This window comes from Cucumis sativus, chromosome 2 (genome assembly GCF_000004075.3).
Source record: "Cucumis sativus cultivar 9930 chromosome 2, Cucumber_9930_V3, whole genome shotgun sequence".
Lineage (NCBI taxonomy): Eukaryota > Viridiplantae > Streptophyta > Magnoliopsida > Cucurbitales > Cucurbitaceae > Cucumis > Cucumis sativus.
Window position 1 is genome coordinate 1,094,687 of NC_026656.2, and position 21,074 is coordinate 1,115,760.

Genomic DNA, 21,074 nt, shown 5'->3' on the forward strand with positions numbered 1-21,074 from the left:
CTCCTCGTCTCTCCCGCTGCCCTCCAACCCATTAGATTCACTCCTAAACTCCATATGTCCAAACCTTATAGACACTATACATACTATGTCTAATCAAACAATTCATGCATAAAGCTTAAATTCATCTATTTGTTTTGTTATTCAATTTATTTCAACATATAAGACTTAAATTACTTTAATTGTTTGTTGGAATACAATATCTTCTTTAAGAAAAAAACACTGATTTCTACTTGACTTTTAACTTTTACTTTACGTACCTATGACATAACATGCTTTGTAGTTAGAATAACTAATTCACTAATTCATAAAAGTTTTTTTCAAAATTTATTTAATAAATTTGGTTATGATCCAAAAACTTACTTAATAGTAATTACAAGATTAATACAAAGAAAAAACAGCTATTGTTCTAATATTTCTTAGATTCTAATTTGGCAGTTGATTCTTAAAAATATGACTAAAATGGAAGAAAAATTGAAAAATATAAGCATTTAAAACGGTGGTTTTCTAAAAAAAAGAAAAATAAAAAAGTATTTTCCTCATGGGAAGGCGACCTGACGAGCGGTACATCGTGGCCGTTGATTCTTGCTTTTGCACGCGCGCTTTTGGTCGGATCCCACCATTCACCTTTTTCTTTTCGTTCTATTATTAAATTTTCTTTTAAAACATTATTTTCTCTATTTTTTTTTATATATATATTCACCTAAAATAATTTAATATATTTTAAATTGTTTTCTTTCTTCGAATCACAAACTTCTCGATTGATCGAATCTACGTTATTCATATGATGTCTTCTAGAGTTGTCAACAAATGAAATTTACGAAATGTGATTATGTTTTTTACTTGTTTTAATTTTTATTTGAATATCAAATAGTATCGGTATCATTTACAAATTTTTAATATTTCTTTTTTATATATTTATTCAAACTCTTACTTTTTTTTTGTTAAGAATGTGATGAAATAAAAAGATAATAATAAAATTAGATCCACTTATTTTTAAATTGATTTAAAAAGAAATCTCAAAATGATTAGTTTGATTGTGACTATGAAAATGATAACAATCTAAATTGGACGAAAACAAATTGATTATATTGGCCTAACTTAGTGGTCCAATTGATATTTAAAATATGGCCGTCACAAAATTAATTTATGTACACCTAACTTTGATTTTTTTAAAAAAAGTTATGCTTATAAACAACTTACTTTTATTTGTACTCTTTATAGTTCATATTATTTTTTCTTACGATAAAATGTCATTTTTGAATATCTAATTCTTTAGTCAATATTTTATATATAAAATAAAAAATTTTAAGTACACTAAGTCGAAAATAATCACTTTCTTTTTTAAATAATATTCTAATCATCTTAAATTGTTAGGAGCTAGATGTAACTAGAAGAATTACTAAACAACTTTATTCTCAAAATATATATTTCCTTAACTATTAAAAATGAGTATAGTTCGAACGTTCACGGATATCTAAAAAAAATTAAAGACTAAAGTAACCTAAAGAATGGTAGATTGAATCAAATCAACTTCAATTATTCTACGACGATGTTCCATTTTTTAAGCAACCCATATCCGACAATAGTACTATATATATATATATATAGTTTGTAGCCAAAATAGTTTATAGATCTAGGGGACCTTATTGTAAAAGTTCTTTTTTTTCCATATTCATTAATTAATAAATTCCTTTCTAAAGTATCTGCCCTTTCCCTATCACAAAAATTCATACCCTAAATTTAGACAACTCAATTATTTTGTACTAACACTTCTTTTATAGAACCAACCGTTAAAATCACTTTTAGAACTCTCTCCATGTTTACATATTCTTCTATCAATTTCTTCTATTAATTTCTTTTGGTTTTAGCTAGTTAACACAGTAAATATTATCAACATGAGTATAATGCAAATGACGTAAAATTAATTATACTATCAATCTTAAAGTTAGAGGTTTGATTCTCTCATCTCATATATTAATTCAATCTATTTGATTCGTTCACTAATACAAAAAAAAATACATTATTGGTTCTATTTCTTAATGTATTGAAATCTGGGCTTGATAAAAAAGTTATCTTTTTTTAACCTAAGAATATTTCACTTTTAAGAACACCATACCCAAAATTTAAATACTAAAAAAATCAATTTTTTTTACCGTAAACTTTCAAAAATTGCCGGATTAACCCCGTAAGCTTTTAAGCTTTCAATTTACAAATATATAAGACAGTACACAAAATTAAAAGTCTAATATATTCTATTACACATAATTCAAATCTAATGTATAACAAATTGGTCTACTTAAAAAAAATCCTACTAATTAAATACAAATTTGAATGTTTTAGGAATCACACATAAAAATTTGACGAATCTACCCAAACTAAAAATAATATAGGGTTAAATTAAGAAGTGGAAAATAATATAGGATTTAGTCTTTTAAACCATAAACTAAAAATAATGATCAAACAAATCAATGGAGCCTAAATGAATTTGAAAAGCTTTTTCATGAGCTACTCAATCAATTACCTTATTCTTTGATATCTATAATTTCAGCATGAATTATTAAAGCCCTAATAATCATATCCTAAAGGAATTCCATTTTTCTTAGCCAATCAGTGGAATAGAAGCCATGTGGAAAAAGTGTAAGTTTCTTTCCTTGGAAGTAAAAATTTCAATTATTAGAAACTTTAGTCCTTCTCAACTTACCAAATTACCACCAATAATCCATGTGGGTTTATTGGTTAATTAGATTATTAATTTTGGTTGAACCAAACAATGGTCTTAGGAAAAGCCTACATTACAAGTTACTTAATGTTTGGTGGTTAGGAATTAATAACCTTGGAAACATACAAATCAAAATTCACATTTCAATCGAAAAAGTGGGCTCGCCTGATCGCCCCAAAATAATTTCGGCCCAGGCCCATATGTCTTTATCTCTTTCATATGGCCCACCCCATTTGTGGGCTTTTGAGCAACAGCCTATATAAACATAGGCGAATTTACCAACTAGCCCATCAACTATCAATGCAATTTCTATATTGAAGTAAAATAAAACAAGTTTAGTCTTGAAATTCTAACTTTTTCTTTTCTTTTATATGTGGTGCACTAACTTAAAAAGAACTTAGGTGATTTGTCACGCAACCGCGAATATCAAATGAAAAGTACAGACAACGATTGTAGCAAGAAAATAACAAGTAAATAGAAAAAGAGATACACAAGTTCGTAACCTATAGTTCAACTATATACATTTACATATGGAGGACAGTGTACCCATAAATTATAATAATACACTAATATAAAAGAGTTAGATATAGTCTACAACGTAGTACTTTATACTCAACTATTACAATGACTCACATAGCTAAAGTTCAACTCATTTATGACATGGGCTCTTTTTAATTTAAATGTGAGACTCCCTCTCAAATGTTTCTTGCTCTCCCAAAGTGAATGTGAGATCCACATACCTTCCATCTGCATAGGTTCCCCTTAAGACTAAGAATCCCCTCTCGACAACAATGATTTAAAAATTAAACTCCCCTAAACTGTGATAATTTTTACCGTATTGTATTCAATGGATGAAGAATAACTTGCACAACGAAATATAACGAGGAAAGAGCTATAAGAACATAATGATGAAACAGGAGTACAATAAACAAAAGTTTTTATGATGACCTTGATAGGTTCTTACAATTTTAACACTTTGTTTTTTTTTAAAAATATAACAAATCAACTAGACACACATACAAATAAAGTTTATATCTAATAAGATACCTAAACTTTTAATGTTACATCCAACAGATTCATAAATCTTAGAAAACGTGAAATCAGTTTAGAGAATTCATTAATCGACCCTTGAAAGTTTAATTGTCTATCAAACACAAATATGAAAAATCTAGATATCTATTAATCTATTTGTCTTTTTTACAGATCTAAAAACTTGTTCGATAGAAACTTAAAGTTCGTGGATATGATCACACCCTAAATATTGTATATAAGAAGAAAAAAAAAACGTTACCTAGGGTCGCAATATCACATATTATATAGTACAAAACTTGATCATCATCTTGAATGAAGATAATGTGAAGTGATTATATGATTTGACAAAATAAACAGATATATACCCACATCTTCACCAGAGAGAACAAAGAAAAAAAAAGAATTAATATTGTGTAAATTATTGCATAAAGTTTGACGTGAGAAATTGACACATTTTAAGATGGTTAATTTCACATTTGAATTGATTCTACAAAGCAATTAATAAGGTCATGACCAAAGTTGTAGGAATCTAATTTTAGTGTTTTGGTTAAAGAGAGAAGAAAAAAGGAAAACAAAAATAAAGAAAAAATTCCTCTCTTCATTTTAACACTTTGAAAAATGTACTTTTTTTTAAAAAAAATTATTTGTTTGTTTATTATTATTGTTATTATTATTTCGGATATCTTTTTTTTTGGTTGCAATTAAGATGAGTTAGAGGCCGACCAAAGTGATTCTAATTCCAATTCTCCACTTTCCACCCTTAGCTAATTGTTCTTTAATTTTGATGCCCATTTTTTTTCACAAACATCTTTTGGTCAACTTTCTTAAGGTAATAGGGGAACCTATTCAATGGTTGCTAAAACCACCCAATTTCTTTTCTTTTCTTTTATTTACTACTATTCGTCAATTTGTAGTAAATATTATCGAAAAACAAACATGACTATAGTGTAACATAAATATAACATTTTGATATGTGTCGTCAATTCTAAAATTAATATAGATCAACTAACATTTGTACATGTTAGTATCAATAGTTCAAATCTCATGACCTCTTATTGTACTAGAAAAAGATATTACACCAATTTTTCACATTACAGTAAACTTGTATTGTGATATATATATATATATATATATATGTGACATTATAATAAACTCTCGAAACTAATTGAATATTTGGTAGAAAATTAATAAGAACACATCGGTACAAAACTTATTCCATTTGCCCAATTGCGGCTTTTAAGCTAAGCTTTAGTTGGAAAGTTGAAAACCATAGAGAGATTCTGCTAAAACACCAATCACATTGTATGTATTATAATTTAAGATAAAGTATGGGGGAAAAAAATACTTTATACATATTATAAATATGAATAAATATATATATAAAAAAAAAGGAAAACAGAAAAATATTCTTAATTAGTGGTAGATACTTATCATTAAAGTTTTAAAAAAAAGATATACGAAGGATGAGAAAAAAGTGAGATTCTATTATTCTGAACCTAATTTTTCTTTTTTAACATCAAAATTATACCTTTATTATTGGAATTTGATTAGTTATGAACACATAACAAATAAAAATAAGAATTTCAAACCCATATTCAATGGATTAGTCCAAAGAAAAATATATTTTGTATTTGTTAGAAATATTCTTTAAGCTTTCACAAAAGCCAGCGATGGCTACACTTGTGGGCTATATAGTTGATGTTATAAACCAAATTGTGCTATGCAGAAAAAAGAAAATATATTCTCTAAATCCTTTGTTTGTGATTCTTAATTTATTTCTTCTGCGAATCTTACGATATCGAGTTTTCTTTATATTGTCGTATATGATGTTATCTATTCTTTTGAACCAAAGATAATTTGTATGAATAATTTAATTTAAAAATTTTCAAAATATAAAGGGACAAAAGTGGTATTTTTAATTTAATTACCGTAAAGGATTAAGAGTAAAGGTGTGCAATAATGGTAGAATAGAAGGGTTTGTTTGGATAATAAAGAAAGTTAATTGGAAGAATATTTAAAACATATGGGGGCTGAGTGGAAGAATATTCTTTTATTATTACTTCAAAATATGTTATATATAATTCATATGCAGACAGAAAGGATATTCAGAAGGAAGGATTTAGGGAGAATAATTGCACACGTGTCATGACGAGGAAGAGTGTTTCTCTTTATTTCATCTCTCCCACAAACCCTAATTAAAGAAACCCTAAAAATATGAGAGAGAAAAGTTGAGAGTTGGAAGCTTATAGCAGAAGAGTTGGTTGAGAAAGTTGAACCAAAATCATCATTTCATTTTGGTGTTTTCTTTTTTCAGTACTCCAAAGGAATTTGATGCATTCTCTCTCTCTCTCTCTCTAAGCAACCTTTTCCATTTGCCACACACAAAATCTTACTTTCTTACTTTTTCCAGAACAATTCCAACATATCCATATGCATTTTTATGACCATTTTGATGGCAAAATCCAGATAGTTAGGGGAAAACATATATACTTTGTGAATTTTTATGCACGTGCAAACGTTAGTGAATTTGTATTTTGAAGAGAAGAGATATGAATAGTGCTAAAAAGTATCGTTATGATCTCGTCTCGTTTAACTTAGGATCGTTCTAGTATTTTACGTTTGTAGGCATTGAGCATAATCAAGGTGAAATTAGCCCCTTGCATTAATCTCTCTCAACAATTTGAGTATTATATGATGATTTAAAGGTACAATCGGAGTAAGAAGTTTAAGTGGACAAAAATTAGGTCTAGCTTTGTAGTGCTTCAATTTTTTAGGAAGGCTTGAAGTGTACGTCGTTGGGCAACTCCCTATATATTATACACAATTTGTGTATACATACACACACACACACACACAGTTAATATGAGCAAATAGGCAATTCAATAATTCATTTTTTAACTATGGAATTGGTACACAATTTGTAAGGCAAAAGAGGGAATCTAATTATAATATATGTCATCCCATATTGGGGTTTTGGCTAACAAACATAGAAAAGGATAGGTTGTGCTCTTCCCAAATCTTCTTTTAAACTAAGAACTTTAGAAAGAGAGATTTTTTTTTTAAAAAAAAAAAAAAGGAAAGGAAAAGAAGTAATTAACAATAGTATACTTCAAAGTTCAATTGAAAAATGGAAATGCATCTCCACTTGCTTTTCTACCTCTTCATTACAATCTTTTAGGATACAAGATTTGTAAAAAAAAAAAAAAACCCTAATTCATTTGGAACTCATCAATGAAGGTTCTTGAAGCATAATTGCCTCTTTTATCAACAGAAAGATAAATTTTTACTTAAATTTCTTTTATACTATATTTTGGTCTACTCTCAGCTGTTTGTATTCTTTGTTTTAATAAATAAGTGAATCCTAATATAAAATTTAGGATACATTCTTAAAATTAGAATAAAATTCCTACCCAACAACTTTCTAAACCTTTAATTTTGTGGCTATGATAAGTTCCTTAAATATTTTTAAAATCTTAATAGATTATGAAATCACTAAATAAAGAATATGAAAAAAAATTGTAAAAGGAGGAGAGAATCGATGATCAAAATTGCATATAGTTTACTAACGACGTGTTAACTACATAATTCACGACATATAGAAGAAGAACAATCTTATTAGTGAGAATGTTAATTACAACATACATAATGAATTGTTGGCTTTGCAATGCCTCTAAACTCTTAATATTATATTCATAAATAATTTATAATATGTTAAATATGAATTCTAAATAGGTTTTGGGAGCGTTTGAATGAAGCAACCGCCAAATAACATGTACAAAACATTCCAAAACATTCCAACACTTTTGAAAATCAATTAATTAACCTATTTTATACTTTTGAAAGTTAAAAAGAAGACCAAAACATATATTGTATCATATCTCAAATTTCAAATCTAAATTTTTCATCCAACAAAAAGAAACAAAGCATATATTAAAAACAAAGGTATGAGGTGAGTGAGAATCTTGTTACCTTCTTACTCCCACTTTCCTAAAAAGAAAGTAGTAGCAAACTTGAAAAGATTCCCCATCTCTTAGGGTTCCTATTTCTCAAAGTCTTTTTTTTAGTTGAGTTGTGTTTTCCCCTTCATTTAGAGTCGTAGAATTGGAATTAATTAAGATATTCCTTTCTTAGAGACAATATTTTTTTATTATATTTTTATTTCAAGTGAATTTTTAGGTAAAAGATGAGAGATATTCTCTTTCTCAACTTAAGTATCTCATAAGTTAAAGATCGACGGACATAATTAATCTATAAGAATAAAGATAATAATATATTTTGTGTGGTTTGGTTTGAGCTAGATTATTGTAAAACCTAGTTACGACATCTCTGTGTATTCTCTGATTCCTCTCTTCCATTTAAGGAAAAAAAATTATCGTAGCTTCTCAAATAATTATTAACATGACTGTGAATCATTCATGAAATGAACTGAACTAAAATAGTGTTAAATATATTTCAATTAGTTATACATAAATGATAAATTAATACTAAATTGACATAATTTATTATAAAACAAATATTTAAGAATATTTAAAGTATATATATATATTTTGTAAACTACGTATTTTACCCAAACAGTGTTTAGAAAGTAAAATTCTCTTTCCTTATTACTTTTTACGTTTGAAAATACAATCCCAAATGGGATATCATATAATCTCTAAAAGCTATTAAAGCTCTCACACACTAACTTAAGTTTGAAGTTAAATGATATATAATATACAAATATAGAAAAATTACATCGAACAATAATATTCTAAACCTTTGTACATTAATATATAATATACACAAAGTTTTATATGAGTTGTGGATGCAGCCTTTTAAAAACCAAAAGAAAGTTGCATGCATGGGTTGGGATCATAGATATACACACATATATATGGAGTGAAGGCTGGTGTCTATATCTATATATATATATAAATAAAGTCTAATTTGGGGTTGTAGCTGTCTTTCTCTCTTCAATTCATTAGAAACAAATAGGATAAGTTTGTAGATATGCATTAGAAAAATGCCAACTTGAAACTTTGGGTGAAAAAGTGAAGAAATAAAATAAAAAAGAAGAGAAGAGAGAGAGAGAATATTGAATAAATATATACATAATTTTATCATATATACCTTTGGTTAAAAATCAAAAAGGTAAGACAGAAGAATTGAAACTAAGCTAAGGGCTCTTAAAGTGTGTTAAAGAATGGCAAAAAAGAAAAGGAGAGAAGAGAGAAGAAAAAAAAAGGCACAAATTGTAAGAAAGAAGAAGAATCATACTTTTTCTTTTACAATGGTGCAACATGAGGACTTGTAAATGAATCACTCAATTCAACTACTGCTTTTGTCCGAACACGCTCAACTGTAGCGTTTTAAGGAAAATTTAGTTCATTAGTACTGGTATATGTGCTAATTAGGGTGCAACACTTGTATAGAAACTTTTCGAATGGTCAGTCAATTTAGTACTGCTACTCTAGTCCAAACACGTTTAGTTGCAAAGTTTTGATGGATCTGATGCGTTAATGTTGGTATAATTATCGCATCGGAGAGAAGAATCATATACTTTACATTAGTGATTTTGAATTCTCATCTCTCACAAACAAAGAGAAAAAGAGAGAGAGAGATATCTCAAAGGTTCCAAAACCATACCCTAAGCACATGATCCCTCTAATGTCAGACTCTCTTGATTCCTTCTATCAAATTAAAAGCATTTAAGTTTTTTTTTCTTCTTCTCTTTTAGCTTTCTTCTTTAGTTATTTGCCTTTGTTCTTTGCAAGAAGTTACTCTTCTTCTTTATCCCCTTTGCTTTTCTCCCTCCCTCTTTATTCCCCTCTTGATCCCTTTGTTATATGTTCATAAAAACAATATATTTCTTTCACTTCTCTTTTGCTCTCAAACTTGAAGAAACCCCTCTTTACAAAAACAACAAAAACCCTAATCTCTAGCTCTCTTTTGGTTTCATTTTCACATGAAATTTTGAGTTATACTATAAGGAAAAATATGCCATCTCCTCCTGAATTGAGCCTTGATTGTAAGCCTCATAGCTATTCTATGTTGTTGAAATCTTTTGTTTCAGATCATCATCAAGTGGCAATTACTAATAATAATAATCATACTCATCAAGATCATCAACAACAACATCATTCTTCATCACAAAATCAACAACTTGAAGATTTGCTCTCTTGTCTTGAAGCTGAAAGACTCAAAATTGATGCTTTCAAACGTGAACTTCCTCTTTGCATGCAACTTTTAACCAACGGTAAGCTTTTGAACATCTTAATTTTGTTGATTAGGGTTTTTTTAGTCAAATATTATATTTGTTTTCTCGTTTTATCTTGTGTTCTTTTGTCAATTTCTAGCTTCTCATCTCTCGATCATAATAGAATTTGAAGCTTTTTTTTTTTATATAGTGATAGAACGAACGAACAATTTAAATACGAGTTTAGGAACAATTGAATTTCATACTAATAGTATAATCTAACCACTTTAATTTTTAAACTAAAAATAAAAATTAATTTTTTTTTATCTTTTCTAGATTTTCTTTTAATTTTGTATAATATTTAAGATGGAATTTAGGATACGATTAATTTTCTTCTTTTCCCCTTTTGTTTTTGTTTTGTTTGTTTGCTTTTCTTTCTAATACTATTTTTGACAATATGTGGAATAATGAAGATTAAACTTTTAATATCGAGATTGATAGTATATATTTGATATAATTAAGTTGAATTATACTCGGTCGTTTTAGCCTCTCGATTATCTTCCATCTTTCTTTCTTTGCTTTGCTCTTTATTATTCACTATTAAACAACAAATACAATAATTTTGATGTTGAAATTGATTTGGGTATAGCAAAATTTGATTGATTTTTCTCCCTGTTTGGCAATTCTATAGCTTTGGAGACATCAAGACAACAACTACAAGGGTGCAGATCAGTAAACAGCAATAACAACAATGATGAAAATGATCATCAAAATAGTCAAAAACCAATCCTTGAAGAGTTCATTCCACTCAAACAAACAACCTCAGAAAGCTCAGATCAAACCTTATCAAATAACATTTCTGATAAGGCAAATTGGATGACATCAGCTCAACTTTGGAGCCAAACAAATAGTAATTCAACAAATATCATTGATGAAACAAAACCAATTAATCTTTCCTCTTCCAAACAACAACAACAACAACCCATTGTTGATCATCATCATCATCATCATCATCACCATCAAATTGGATTAATCCCAAAGCTTCAAAGAAACAACAACAGCAATCAAAACAACGGTGGAGCTTTTCTTCCATTTTCAAAAGATAGAATTTTGCATAATTCTACTTCTTCTAATTCTTCTCATCTTCCCGATTTGGCCCTCGCCGCCACGACCGCTGCCGATTTTGGTGACAATGATGGGAATAAGTGTGGGAATTCAGATCACCACCTGCCAGAAAAGGGTAATTTGGTCACCGGAAAAGTGAATTTGGGTGGTGAGGGACAAATTATTACAAATAGTAATACTACCAATAATAATAATTCGACTGTGGTGGTTAATAATAATAATAACACAACCAACTCTACAAATCAGACTCACCGGAAAGCTAGACGGTGCTGGTCCCCGGATTTGCACCGGCGGTTTGTCAATGCTCTTCAAATGCTTGGTGGTTCACAAGGTGAGTAAATTTTTTTTTAAAGAATTGCACTTTAATTTGGGTTGTTTTTAGGGAGATTCCTATTTGAGCTTTATTTTTTTTGTTTGAATTTTCATGTGAGATCTCTTCTTTTTAGATTTGAGATTTTTTATTTTAATTTTGACCAAAAGATAAAGAAATTCAAAGGTGGATGGTATTGTTATCAAAGCTAGCTAAGTTTAGCCATTGTGGATGTCGATATTTTAATTTTAAAGATATATCGATATGGATAGATATAAACGTTTGTATCTTCGTAATTGTTGTACAAATTTTGTATTTTTCCTTGTAAATTAGTGAGATTAATTTTGATTGATTGTGGAAGAGAGTGGAAAGGTTGTTTAGGGTTTAGGGTTTGAATTTTGGTTGGGTATGAGAATACTTTGGCAACTTATGTTTTCCTTTTCCTTTTCTTTTTTGGTGCTATTATTTATAACATATATTTATGAATTGATAAGAATTGTTCTTTGTTTTTAATTTTGGAAAAAAAATAGTTGCTACCCCAAAGCAAATCAGGGAGTTGATGAAGGTTGACGGTTTGACCAATGATGAGGTTAAAAGCCATCTGCAGGTTCTATCTCTTTCTTATGTAAATGTTTTCATATGCTTCCATTGACACATATATAATAAATAAATAAATAAGTTCGATTAAGTTACGAATTCAAAGTATTTTAATTCTTGGATAGTTAACTATGTAGTAACATTTTAAAAAAAATTATAAATATAGAAAAGTCTACAAAGAGATCATATTACCAATATTGTTCTATTATCCCTAAATTACAAGAGTCTATCATTATAAACTTTAATATATTTATAGTTTTTTATAAAAAAATTGATATATGTTTAATTATTATTCTTCCAAATTGATATTTATTATAATTACATTCTAAGAAAAATTCTTATTCAAGTTATATAAAGATTATTTATTAAGATTAAATTTTGTTTTTTTTCTTCGAAACAATAGACACTAAATTTGTAGGATAGTGATTTCATTCGATAATGATTTAGATGTTATTATTTGTGATCACAATTTATCTACCATGTTTTTCATTTTTCTTCGTAAGATATTTGACAATCATAGTCAAGTTATGAAACTAACACCAAAATTTTAAAAGCTATATGTTTCAAAATTGAATTTTGATTTTGAGAAAACTATAACGAAAAATAGGTTAAAAGAATCAAATAGTTTTCTAACTTTAATGATAATATTGAGTTTGAAAGTATAATTGATTATTGTTGATTTGTTTCTCTTTTCTTTTCTTGGTATTGTACATTAGAAATATAGGCTGCACACAAGGCGACCAAGTCCAAGCCCACAAGCGGCCGGAGCTCCGGCGCCGCAGCTGGTAGTCGGCATTTGGGTTCCACCGGAGTATGCCACGGCAGCCGCCCACGGTGGAGCAGCGGCCCTATACGGACCTCATCCCACAACCTACTGTGCACCACCGGTGCACCAAGATTTCTATCCACCGCCACCACTGCCGCACCACCAGCTCCACCACCAGCACGCACTGCACCAGCAGCTACACATGTACAAGGCAGCCGCCACTGCTCAGGCTCATAGCTCCCCGGAATCAGACGGCCGAGGAAACGGTGACCGATCGGAGAGCATCGAGGATGGTGGGAAGTCGGAGAGCGGCAGCTGGAAGGTGGAGAGCGGCGGAGAAAATAACGGCGGGACCGGAGAGAGAAAAGGGAACTTGGCGGCGCTCCGGCAAGAGACCGGAGATGAGAGCAATGGGAGTGAAATTACACTCAAGTTCTAAGGTTAATTAAGTAATTAACTATATTGTGATTAGAGGTTTAGACTAATTAATTTTAAGAGTTAGATTTTATATATTTATATATATATATATATCTTAGAGAGAGAGACTTTTTCTTTTCTAATTTTCCTTTTTTCTTATAAATTGTATGTCATTTTAATTTCTAATTAATTCTTATTAACTTTTGAACCAAAAGAATATTTGATGATGGTGAAGAAAGTGTAATGGGAGGGCATATAATATAAAAATAAAAGTGCCCAAGTGTTTGTTTGTTTTTATTTTTTTCCCCCTAAATCTTATTGTGTGATTTTCTTTTTCTTTTATCTTTATATCATCATTTGTATTAAAATCCTTGTTTTCTCTAGACAACATTTTATGTAATTTTCATGAGAAGTTGTAAGTATACCCATCAACTCAAATCAAAGTACTAGCATGTAAATGAATTTGTAGATATAACAAAAGCTTAGATCCAATTTTTATAGTAATTCTAATTTAACTTTAAAAAGGAAATGATTGGTAGAAAGAAAAAGAAAAAAGTGGATGTTTGTTTTCCTTTTTTTTTTTTTTTTTTTTTTTTTTACTTTTGTATGGTATAATAAGTTTTATTCCAATTTACAAGAGAGTGGAGATTGGATTTTGATGCAATCTACTCTTTTGTCCTTTCTATTCCTTATATATCTTTAATCAAGTTGGACACATTTTCCCCTTATAGATTCAAGATAATAACTCTTCAGGTTTAGTCAACAAATTAAAAGGCTTGAAAAAAAACAAATGGAGTTTCTATAGTAATTGGATCTACAACAAAACAAATCAATTTCAAACGAAATAGATAAATCAATTTCAAACGAAATAGATATTGATGGATAAAATCATGGCTTACCCCAGTTCCCACTGACTAGAGTTAATAAACGTAAGCCATTTTTAAACTTTTGTTTGATTCATTTTCATAAAAAATTGATGTATTGATTCTTCAATATCAAGAATTGTATCTTTTGGTACTCGTGCATGAGCCTTTTTTTTTTTTTTTTATGATGCCAAAGAAATAACTCCACCATTTTGCCAACCATCTTTCTTCGAAATTCTACTTAATTAATCGTTGCCCATTCCATTTTTTTAACAACTTAACATGAGATCTCCACACTAAGAACTTCATGTTTCTTCTTAAACTTTCGTAGATGTAACGATTTTGGTTTCTAAATATTGATTTAGATTTAAATTACTTGAAGCTGTTTTGTATTATATACATTTGTACATTCGACGATCACTGTTAAAAGAGTAAAATGAGTAAAAAAAAACCACTTTAGATTACACCATTTCAATGGAGTTTACTTTATATGAAAATGAATCCATAGACACAAATCTCAAATTTCATATATTAATTTTCGTATTTAACCCTCTTGAAATTATAATTAATCTATAAAAAACACAACATAGTATTTAAAGAAAGAAAGAAAATCTTGAGCTCCTAATTTGTTTAAGGAAATTTGAAGATTTTCAAGGCACCGAAAGGTCTGTGCCTGAAGAACTTTCCACCTTAATTTCCTCTTAGCTTTCACAAACTTTACTAAGTAACCACGTTACCATCTTTACATTTTTCTCACTAGCTTTTGTCTCTTTAAATTTGGCTATCCACCAGAAAAGGCCTATCTGGACCATTCCCAATTCCCACCATCTCAAACATTCTCTACTAACTTTACTCTCATTTATTTATGACATTTCTGTCAGGCTTGAGAAACATCAAAAAAGAAACACACAACAGAGATTCTATTTCATTCAATAAATCTGAACATTTTGATAGTTCTATTTCATTCAATAATTATCCCTATATAATTCTAAAATGTCTTTTCAAGCGTACCTTTTGATGCATTTCTCAAACACTTTTTCTTCTTCTTCAGTCTCTTTCGTTGAACACGAACTCGCCATCCTGTTTTGTCCTTTTTTGTCCAGCTTTTGGAAGAAAAAAAAAGAGTTAAATTGTAAGTAAAAGATAAAGAGGGGATGAAATGTAACGAAATACCGGTATGGAATTCGGTTTGAAATGTGTAGAGATGTTATCGGAAAAGGGTTACAACCTAAACTTTAAAATTCCATTCATGGGAAGGAATTTCAGGCAAGGTGGAAAAACTACTTGGATGATAGATTTAATTTTGAAATATAACTGTTACCTATTTAACTTGACAGAGTGAGTAAACACATGTGCTTAGTTGATTGTGAACAAACCATGAAATGAATGGACAGCTTAATCTTGGGAAAATTAGGTTACATAGAATTCTATTTCTACATCACAACTTGTCATTAGTATGAACAAAAGACTGTGAAGGTGCCGACCACGGTGAAGAGTTGCATGCCAACAAAATAAGCACGATGCAGCTTGTACAGAGATTGAAATTGAAATTGAAATTGGTTGGAACTTCATACTTCATCCAACATCACTCTCTATTGCAGTTGATTCAACAAGAGCCTGTAAAGTAAGAAATAGTAATTTTGTTTTATTCATTCATGAGCAATTTCAAAAGGATGAATTGAAAGTATCTTCGGAGCAGAGTAATCTGATAAAGAGATGGGAGATTTAGGTAATGGTTACACATGCTTCATTACATATAATATTAATATATGATAATTCTCCAATAACAAATATAGATAAATATAATCTTCACATTATGTCATATGTAAGATTCCCAACAAAATATAGATACATTGTTAATTGTTCTTACAAGAGCCTGTCCAACAATTTCGTCCATTAGCACATTTTTTATATAGCATTAGATGTTAACTGTTTCTTTCTATTATTACTATTACTATTATGAGAAAGAAGAGAATCAAGGAGTTTTAATGTTGAAACACCAACCTGAAGTTCTTGTTCACTGGTCTTAAGTCTCTTAGAATAATCCTTTACTAGCAGAAAACTTTTATGGAGCTGCAGTTATTTGCATAACGAAACCAAAATCATCAATGCCAATGCAGTTATTGAACAAAGTAAAATATTGAACAGATAGTTTACCTTGATCAGCTGCGTCTGACGGAATGAAGAGCGCTTCTTTGCACTGATCAATGCATCTTCCAGTTTCTGGATCCAAGTCGATATTAGTTATAATTGAGGGACAGGGCTACAATCAGAACACAACAAAAGTATCATGGTTGCAAGTTATAAAATAATTTTTTTACCTTGGCTTTCTTTTGCAACTCAACCACAAGTTTTTCTTTCTCTCCTGACCTCTCCTCTATTTGAGAAACCTGAAAAGGAAAAACTCCAAGGCTTTAAATTCAAGTGCAATCATGATATCTAAAAGAATGATACAAAACAAGTTGCAGAACTTCCACAAAACTCAACATGTATTTATTTGGGACCTATATGCACATATATTTTGAAGTAAATTTCAGATCAAGAGTACTAAATTATGCTAATCCACATTGAAATTTTTCGGAAAACTTTCCCGACCATTTCTAAACGAGTCTCTCTCTTCTGCATGGAAAAAGAGAATCATCAAGGAAACAAACCTCTTTTCTAAGTTCTTCCAATCTTTCTGTTGATATCTCCAGTTGTTCCTTTAACTAAAACACAAACAATAGGATTAAAAGTTGCGTTCAATGCTTATTAGTAAGTTGTAACTTTTTAATAGGAAAATCTAAAAGGTGAAAAATGGTAAGCAGTAGCATACTTCATGGATATAATCATCACTAGAATCAGATGAAAGATCCCGTGCAGTTCGACCTTCAATTGTAAGACTGAAAACAGAAGCCATAATAGCAATCATATAATCATAGCCAAAAGGTCATTCCATTTTCTCTATCTTTTTTATGAAACAGGAGGCACTGAAAAGAGAAGACATAGTAGCAATCATATAATCATAACCAAAAAGTGACTCCTCTATCCTTTGTATGAAACAGGAGAGAAGAACATTTGCCATCTTCCTCTTCCTTTACTTTCTATTTATCATTTCATTTTTTTTTTCTATTTTGACAGGAAACAATTTCATTGTTTGAATGAAACAATACAAAAGAAAACCCATCCAAATGGGATTTAAAAAAGATTCCTCCAATTTGTAAAGGAAAATTTTAAGTTGTAGTTGTTAATAGGGAACCACTTCCTTTACAATAGAGGATTATACTATACAAATACGAAGGTCTGTACATTTGGGGAAAAGAAAAACAAAAGATGGTTCTAAAACTAAACAAGACTATGCAAGCACTAAAATGAGCTAAGAATGATGTGGAAGCATTTTTTAAGTGGTCCCTACAGAAAAGTTATTATCTAATTCATCTCTCTAAGCGTTGTAACAGCAGATCCATTGTTTGGAACATGCCTCTACGGCCATCTAATTCTGCAATTTGCTAGTAGTAATGTCCTTCCCTATTGTTCACCGCCCTTAATATAAACCCAATGAACTATAAAAAATGAAAAAATAAAGTGCTTTCAAGGTCTCTAGATAATTTCTGGAATCACTAACTGCCCAGATCAAAACTATCAAACGTGAAATGGCTAGAAATAATCAGACATTCCAATCACAACAATTTGGGCAATCTCAAGTTTTCAACATAATGCCACAGATGGGCAAATTAGTCAGATGACTGCCCAAAGATAAATATAAAATTTATATTAAAACTACTTAACATTGATTTCAATAAGTTTGAGGACAGACTAACCCGTTATCTCTCCTTAAAACTTGATCTCTGTCATTGTCAAGGCTTTTATCTCTTCTTAAGACTTGATCTCTGTCATTGTCAAGGCTTTTATCATAATCATCAGTTTTATCAATGCCTCTGCCTCCACTCAAATCAGCACCATGATCTTTTTCCCAATCTTGATCGTGGTTCAACTTCAAGTCATGTACCTTCTCATTATCCTTTGAAGTTTTTTCCAACTCTGGCTCCCTATCCAAAAATTGATCCCTTGGTAGATCACGATCTTGTGAATGCTTATATCCTCTTTCCTTGTCCAAATCATGTTCTCGAGACCGATCATGATCTCTAGACCAGTCATTGTTTCTACCTCTATGACGATACCTATCATGATCATAATCCCTCCCTCGATCTCTATCCCTCTCCCAGCTCACGTCCCTCTCTGCATCGAACCGATTACCTTCCTTACCAAACCTTCCACCAAGTCGACTCTTCACTCCATTAACTCGGACAACCCGCCCTTCAATAGTCTAATTCAAAGCCTTAAAATGTCAGGACTCAAGACTAAAAAACCATAATGAAAAATATATAACCATCCAAAACTAAAAAGATTCATATTCCAGCTATAAATTAACATACCCTTCCATCCATGTCTTTTATGGCATCAATAGCAGATCGAGGGTTTGTAAAAGTAACAAAGCCATAGCACTTTCCCCTAGTAGAACGATCATTGATAATCTGAACACCAAATCAAAGCATTCAACTATAAATACATTAAACCACATGTAAATAAGCCATTCAACAAGCCTAATTGAAGCATTTTAACAAACACAAAAGTGAACTAACTACTCAAATTCTCCACAATAGCAAAAATTCTTCAACACAATCCAATTTTTTTTTCACCATTTTCAGTAACGCAAAACACGTCTATACTCCTAAAGAAACGTCATAAACTAAACAATTGAGCTCGAATTGATCTCTGAACTTCAAATAGCCTTGGGAAAAAAAAGCTTATATTCAAGCAATCAAATATTCCATCAGAAACACCTAAAGAGCTACATAATTCTGAGGTATACACGACGTAACGATATTATCAACAGTCGTAAAAGAAAATTTGTGACATAAGAAGATGAAAGGAGCGAATCCGGTCGGTGGAGTAATTGACCTTAACAGCGACGACGGCGCCGTACAAATCGAAGATTCTGCGCAAACTATCCTCCGTTGCATCGTAAGGAAGACCGCCGACGTATATCGAGCTGTCGTCGTCCACCGTCATGGCCACCGTGAAAATCCAATCTCCGAGAAGAATGAAGAAAGTCGAGAAGCACACTACTGAACTGCCTTTCCCAATGTTAAAAACTCGCCTACGAACCGTTAATCGACGTGTCGGAAGTGAGACGCAAACTTAACGACATGTCGTATTGCATGGAGGGAAAAGAATATAGTATATGCCCACTTCTCTCCAGGTGACAGTAAAATCACATTTCTGATAAAAGAAAAAAACTATTTTCAAATAGGGGTTTTTCTTTAAAGAAATATAAAACGTTTAGACAAATTATTTGCACTTCCGTGACAATACTACTAAATAATAATTTATTATGTTTAATTCTTTTTATAAAATTTAAATATATGTTCTATTTTTAACCATTTCCAAATAGGTTAGTTTATTTATAATGGATTTTACAATCAAATAGGTTACACCGTCATAATCTAGTGATACTTTTTATAAATATTTTTAAAAACTTTTATATTTAAAATAATTTGATAGAGTCACTACTTCTAGAGGTCACTTATTATGCTATATTAAAAGATCTCTCGTTTAAAACCGTTTTGATTTATATGTTGTACTAATCGTGACATCTTGTTTTTTATATATATATCTATATCTAAAAAGAATCGATTCGCTCTAAAACATATTCACGTTGAATTTATAAAATTAATATCAAAATAATATTTTAAAAGTTAAGTAAGATGTCTTAAATTTGTATTTAATTAATTCTTGAACTTTGAAGAGAACGTGGAGATGTGGAGGTGGTCCATGATGAAAAGGAATACATTGACGACACTTAACATTGGGTGATGTTGCTATAAAGGTTAGAAAACTCTTAGTATAGTGAAAGTATTGATTTACTTAGAGAGTTACACGAGATGGGGTTCTTTTTTCTGTAACAGGCTCCTGTACCTTCCATAACAAATAGAGAAGATTATAGCATTCTTGAATATGAAGATCCAGCCGGCTATTGTGATCAGGTAATTTGATTATCCTTTATGATATCTCACGTTGTTAGTTTTGTATCATCATTTAATGCTATAAGAACTTTTATAAGAGACAATGACTGTTTGAAACTGTAGACATTAGTTTTTGGAATGTGAATGTCACAGTTACTGCGTAGGGATCTAAACGTCATTAGATGTAGTTCTCTTAAGAAAGATGTAATATCGAACTTCTATTATTAAATATATAAATTCAGAAATATTTCTGTTTCAAATTTCCTTATTATTACATGACATTGAACCATTTAAAATAATGAAGTTTGTTTTTGGTGTTTGCTGAATCTTTTGATAAAAAGCATCGTATTATTAAAAGTAAATTATTCATTTTTGAACCTCCCGATATATTGTCTCAAAAAGAAAGGGAAAGGAAAAAGAAAAAAGACCCTTGCATTGTTACATAGTTCATTATTTTTTTCTACTACGTCTTTCTTAGGAGAGTACGCGAACTTAACAAATGTCTTACGCCAACACGTTGCCATGACATTGTCTTAGCTTAAGTCGTATCCATGCCACATCTTCTCTGTTTTGGATCCACATTTGGGCTTTACCCTCCCAAGTAAATGCAGAAAAGCTACTGTTCTTTTTGTAAATATGTAAATGCACAGTAAAACTTAGAACGTTCTCAATTGTTTCGTTCTTCCAACAATAACCAACAGATGGATTTCAAGATTTCAATTCACTTCTTGTAGGTGTCAATTCTATTTGCTGAATGGTACCGGATATGTGAGCTTTCCTGGTGCTAATGAAGCTGCCTTGAACCATTTCATATTACAATTACATCAAAATGGACTTCTGAAAGGGGATGAGCTTCCTGTTTTGGTCTGTTTTTCTAATTTCTGTTTAGGATTGAATCATATTTTTATTTTGCCAACTCACTGTATCCTTGGCCTTGGCAATGTAGGAGGTTTTTGTGGCACATTGCTTATCATCTGAAGTAATTAACTCGGGTGCATTACAATCATCACCCCAACAAATACAGAATCTTTCCTTCCTTGCAATTGACATTTAAGCCAAACTTGT

At 30.3% G+C, this 21,074-nt stretch overlaps 2 protein-coding genes across 2 annotated transcripts; one reads left to right on the forward strand and one right to left on the reverse strand.

Moving 5' to 3' along the window:
- The first annotated feature begins 9,495 nt into the window (after positions 1-9,495).
- Positions 9,496-13,454, forward strand: LOC101209032 (myb family transcription factor EFM). The gene is made up of 4 exons (XM_011650368.2): positions 9,496-9,986; positions 10,618-11,382; positions 11,892-11,968; positions 12,675-13,454. The coding sequence occupies exons 1-4, from the start codon at positions 9,728-9,730 to the stop codon at positions 13,161-13,163; spliced, it is 1,590 nt and encodes a 529-aa protein (XP_011648670.1). The 5' UTR covers positions 9,496-9,727; the 3' UTR covers positions 13,164-13,454.
- A 1,710-nt stretch (positions 13,455-15,164) lies between these two features.
- Positions 15,165-19,127, reverse strand: LOC101205569 (U1 small nuclear ribonucleoprotein 70 kDa). The gene is made up of 9 exons (XM_004139283.3): positions 18,946-19,127; positions 18,420-18,518; positions 17,805-18,310; positions 16,820-16,886; positions 16,659-16,712; positions 16,326-16,394; positions 16,162-16,227; positions 16,009-16,077; positions 15,165-15,621 (listed from the first exon to the last, which is right to left on the reverse strand). Exons 1-9 carry the CDS (start codon positions 19,054-19,056, stop codon positions 15,580-15,582), a joined length of 1,083 nt encoding a protein of 360 aa, XP_004139331.2. The 5' UTR covers positions 19,057-19,127; the 3' UTR covers positions 15,165-15,579.
- Positions 19,128-21,074: the final 1,947 nt, after the last annotated feature.

Excerpts from the sequence above, each read along its gene's own strand:
- LOC101209032 (XM_011650368.2), top strand. The coding sequence starts at position 9,728 with ATGCCATCTCCTCCTGAATTGAGCCTTGATTGTAAGCCTCATAGCTAT. Across the intron at positions 9,987-10,617 it reads CATGCAACTTTTAACCAACG|CTTTGGAGACATCAAGACAA; the intron begins GTAAGCTTTTGA and ends GCAATTCTATAG. Across the intron at positions 11,969-12,674 it reads AGGTTAAAAGCCATCTGCAG|AAATATAGGCTGCACACAAG; the intron begins GTTCTATCTCTT and ends ATTGTACATTAG.
- LOC101205569 (XM_004139283.3), bottom strand. The coding sequence starts at position 19,056 with ATGACGGTGGACGACGACAGCTCGATATACGTCGGCGGTCTTCCTTAC. Across the intron at positions 16,713-16,819 it reads GTGATGATTATATCCATGAA|TTAAAGGAACAACTGGAGAT; the intron begins GTATGCTACTGC and ends TTTGTGTTTTAG. Across the intron at positions 16,228-16,325 it reads AGTTGCAAAAGAAAGCCAAG|AAACTGGAAGATGCATTGAT; the intron begins GTAAAAAAATTA and ends ACTTGGATCCAG.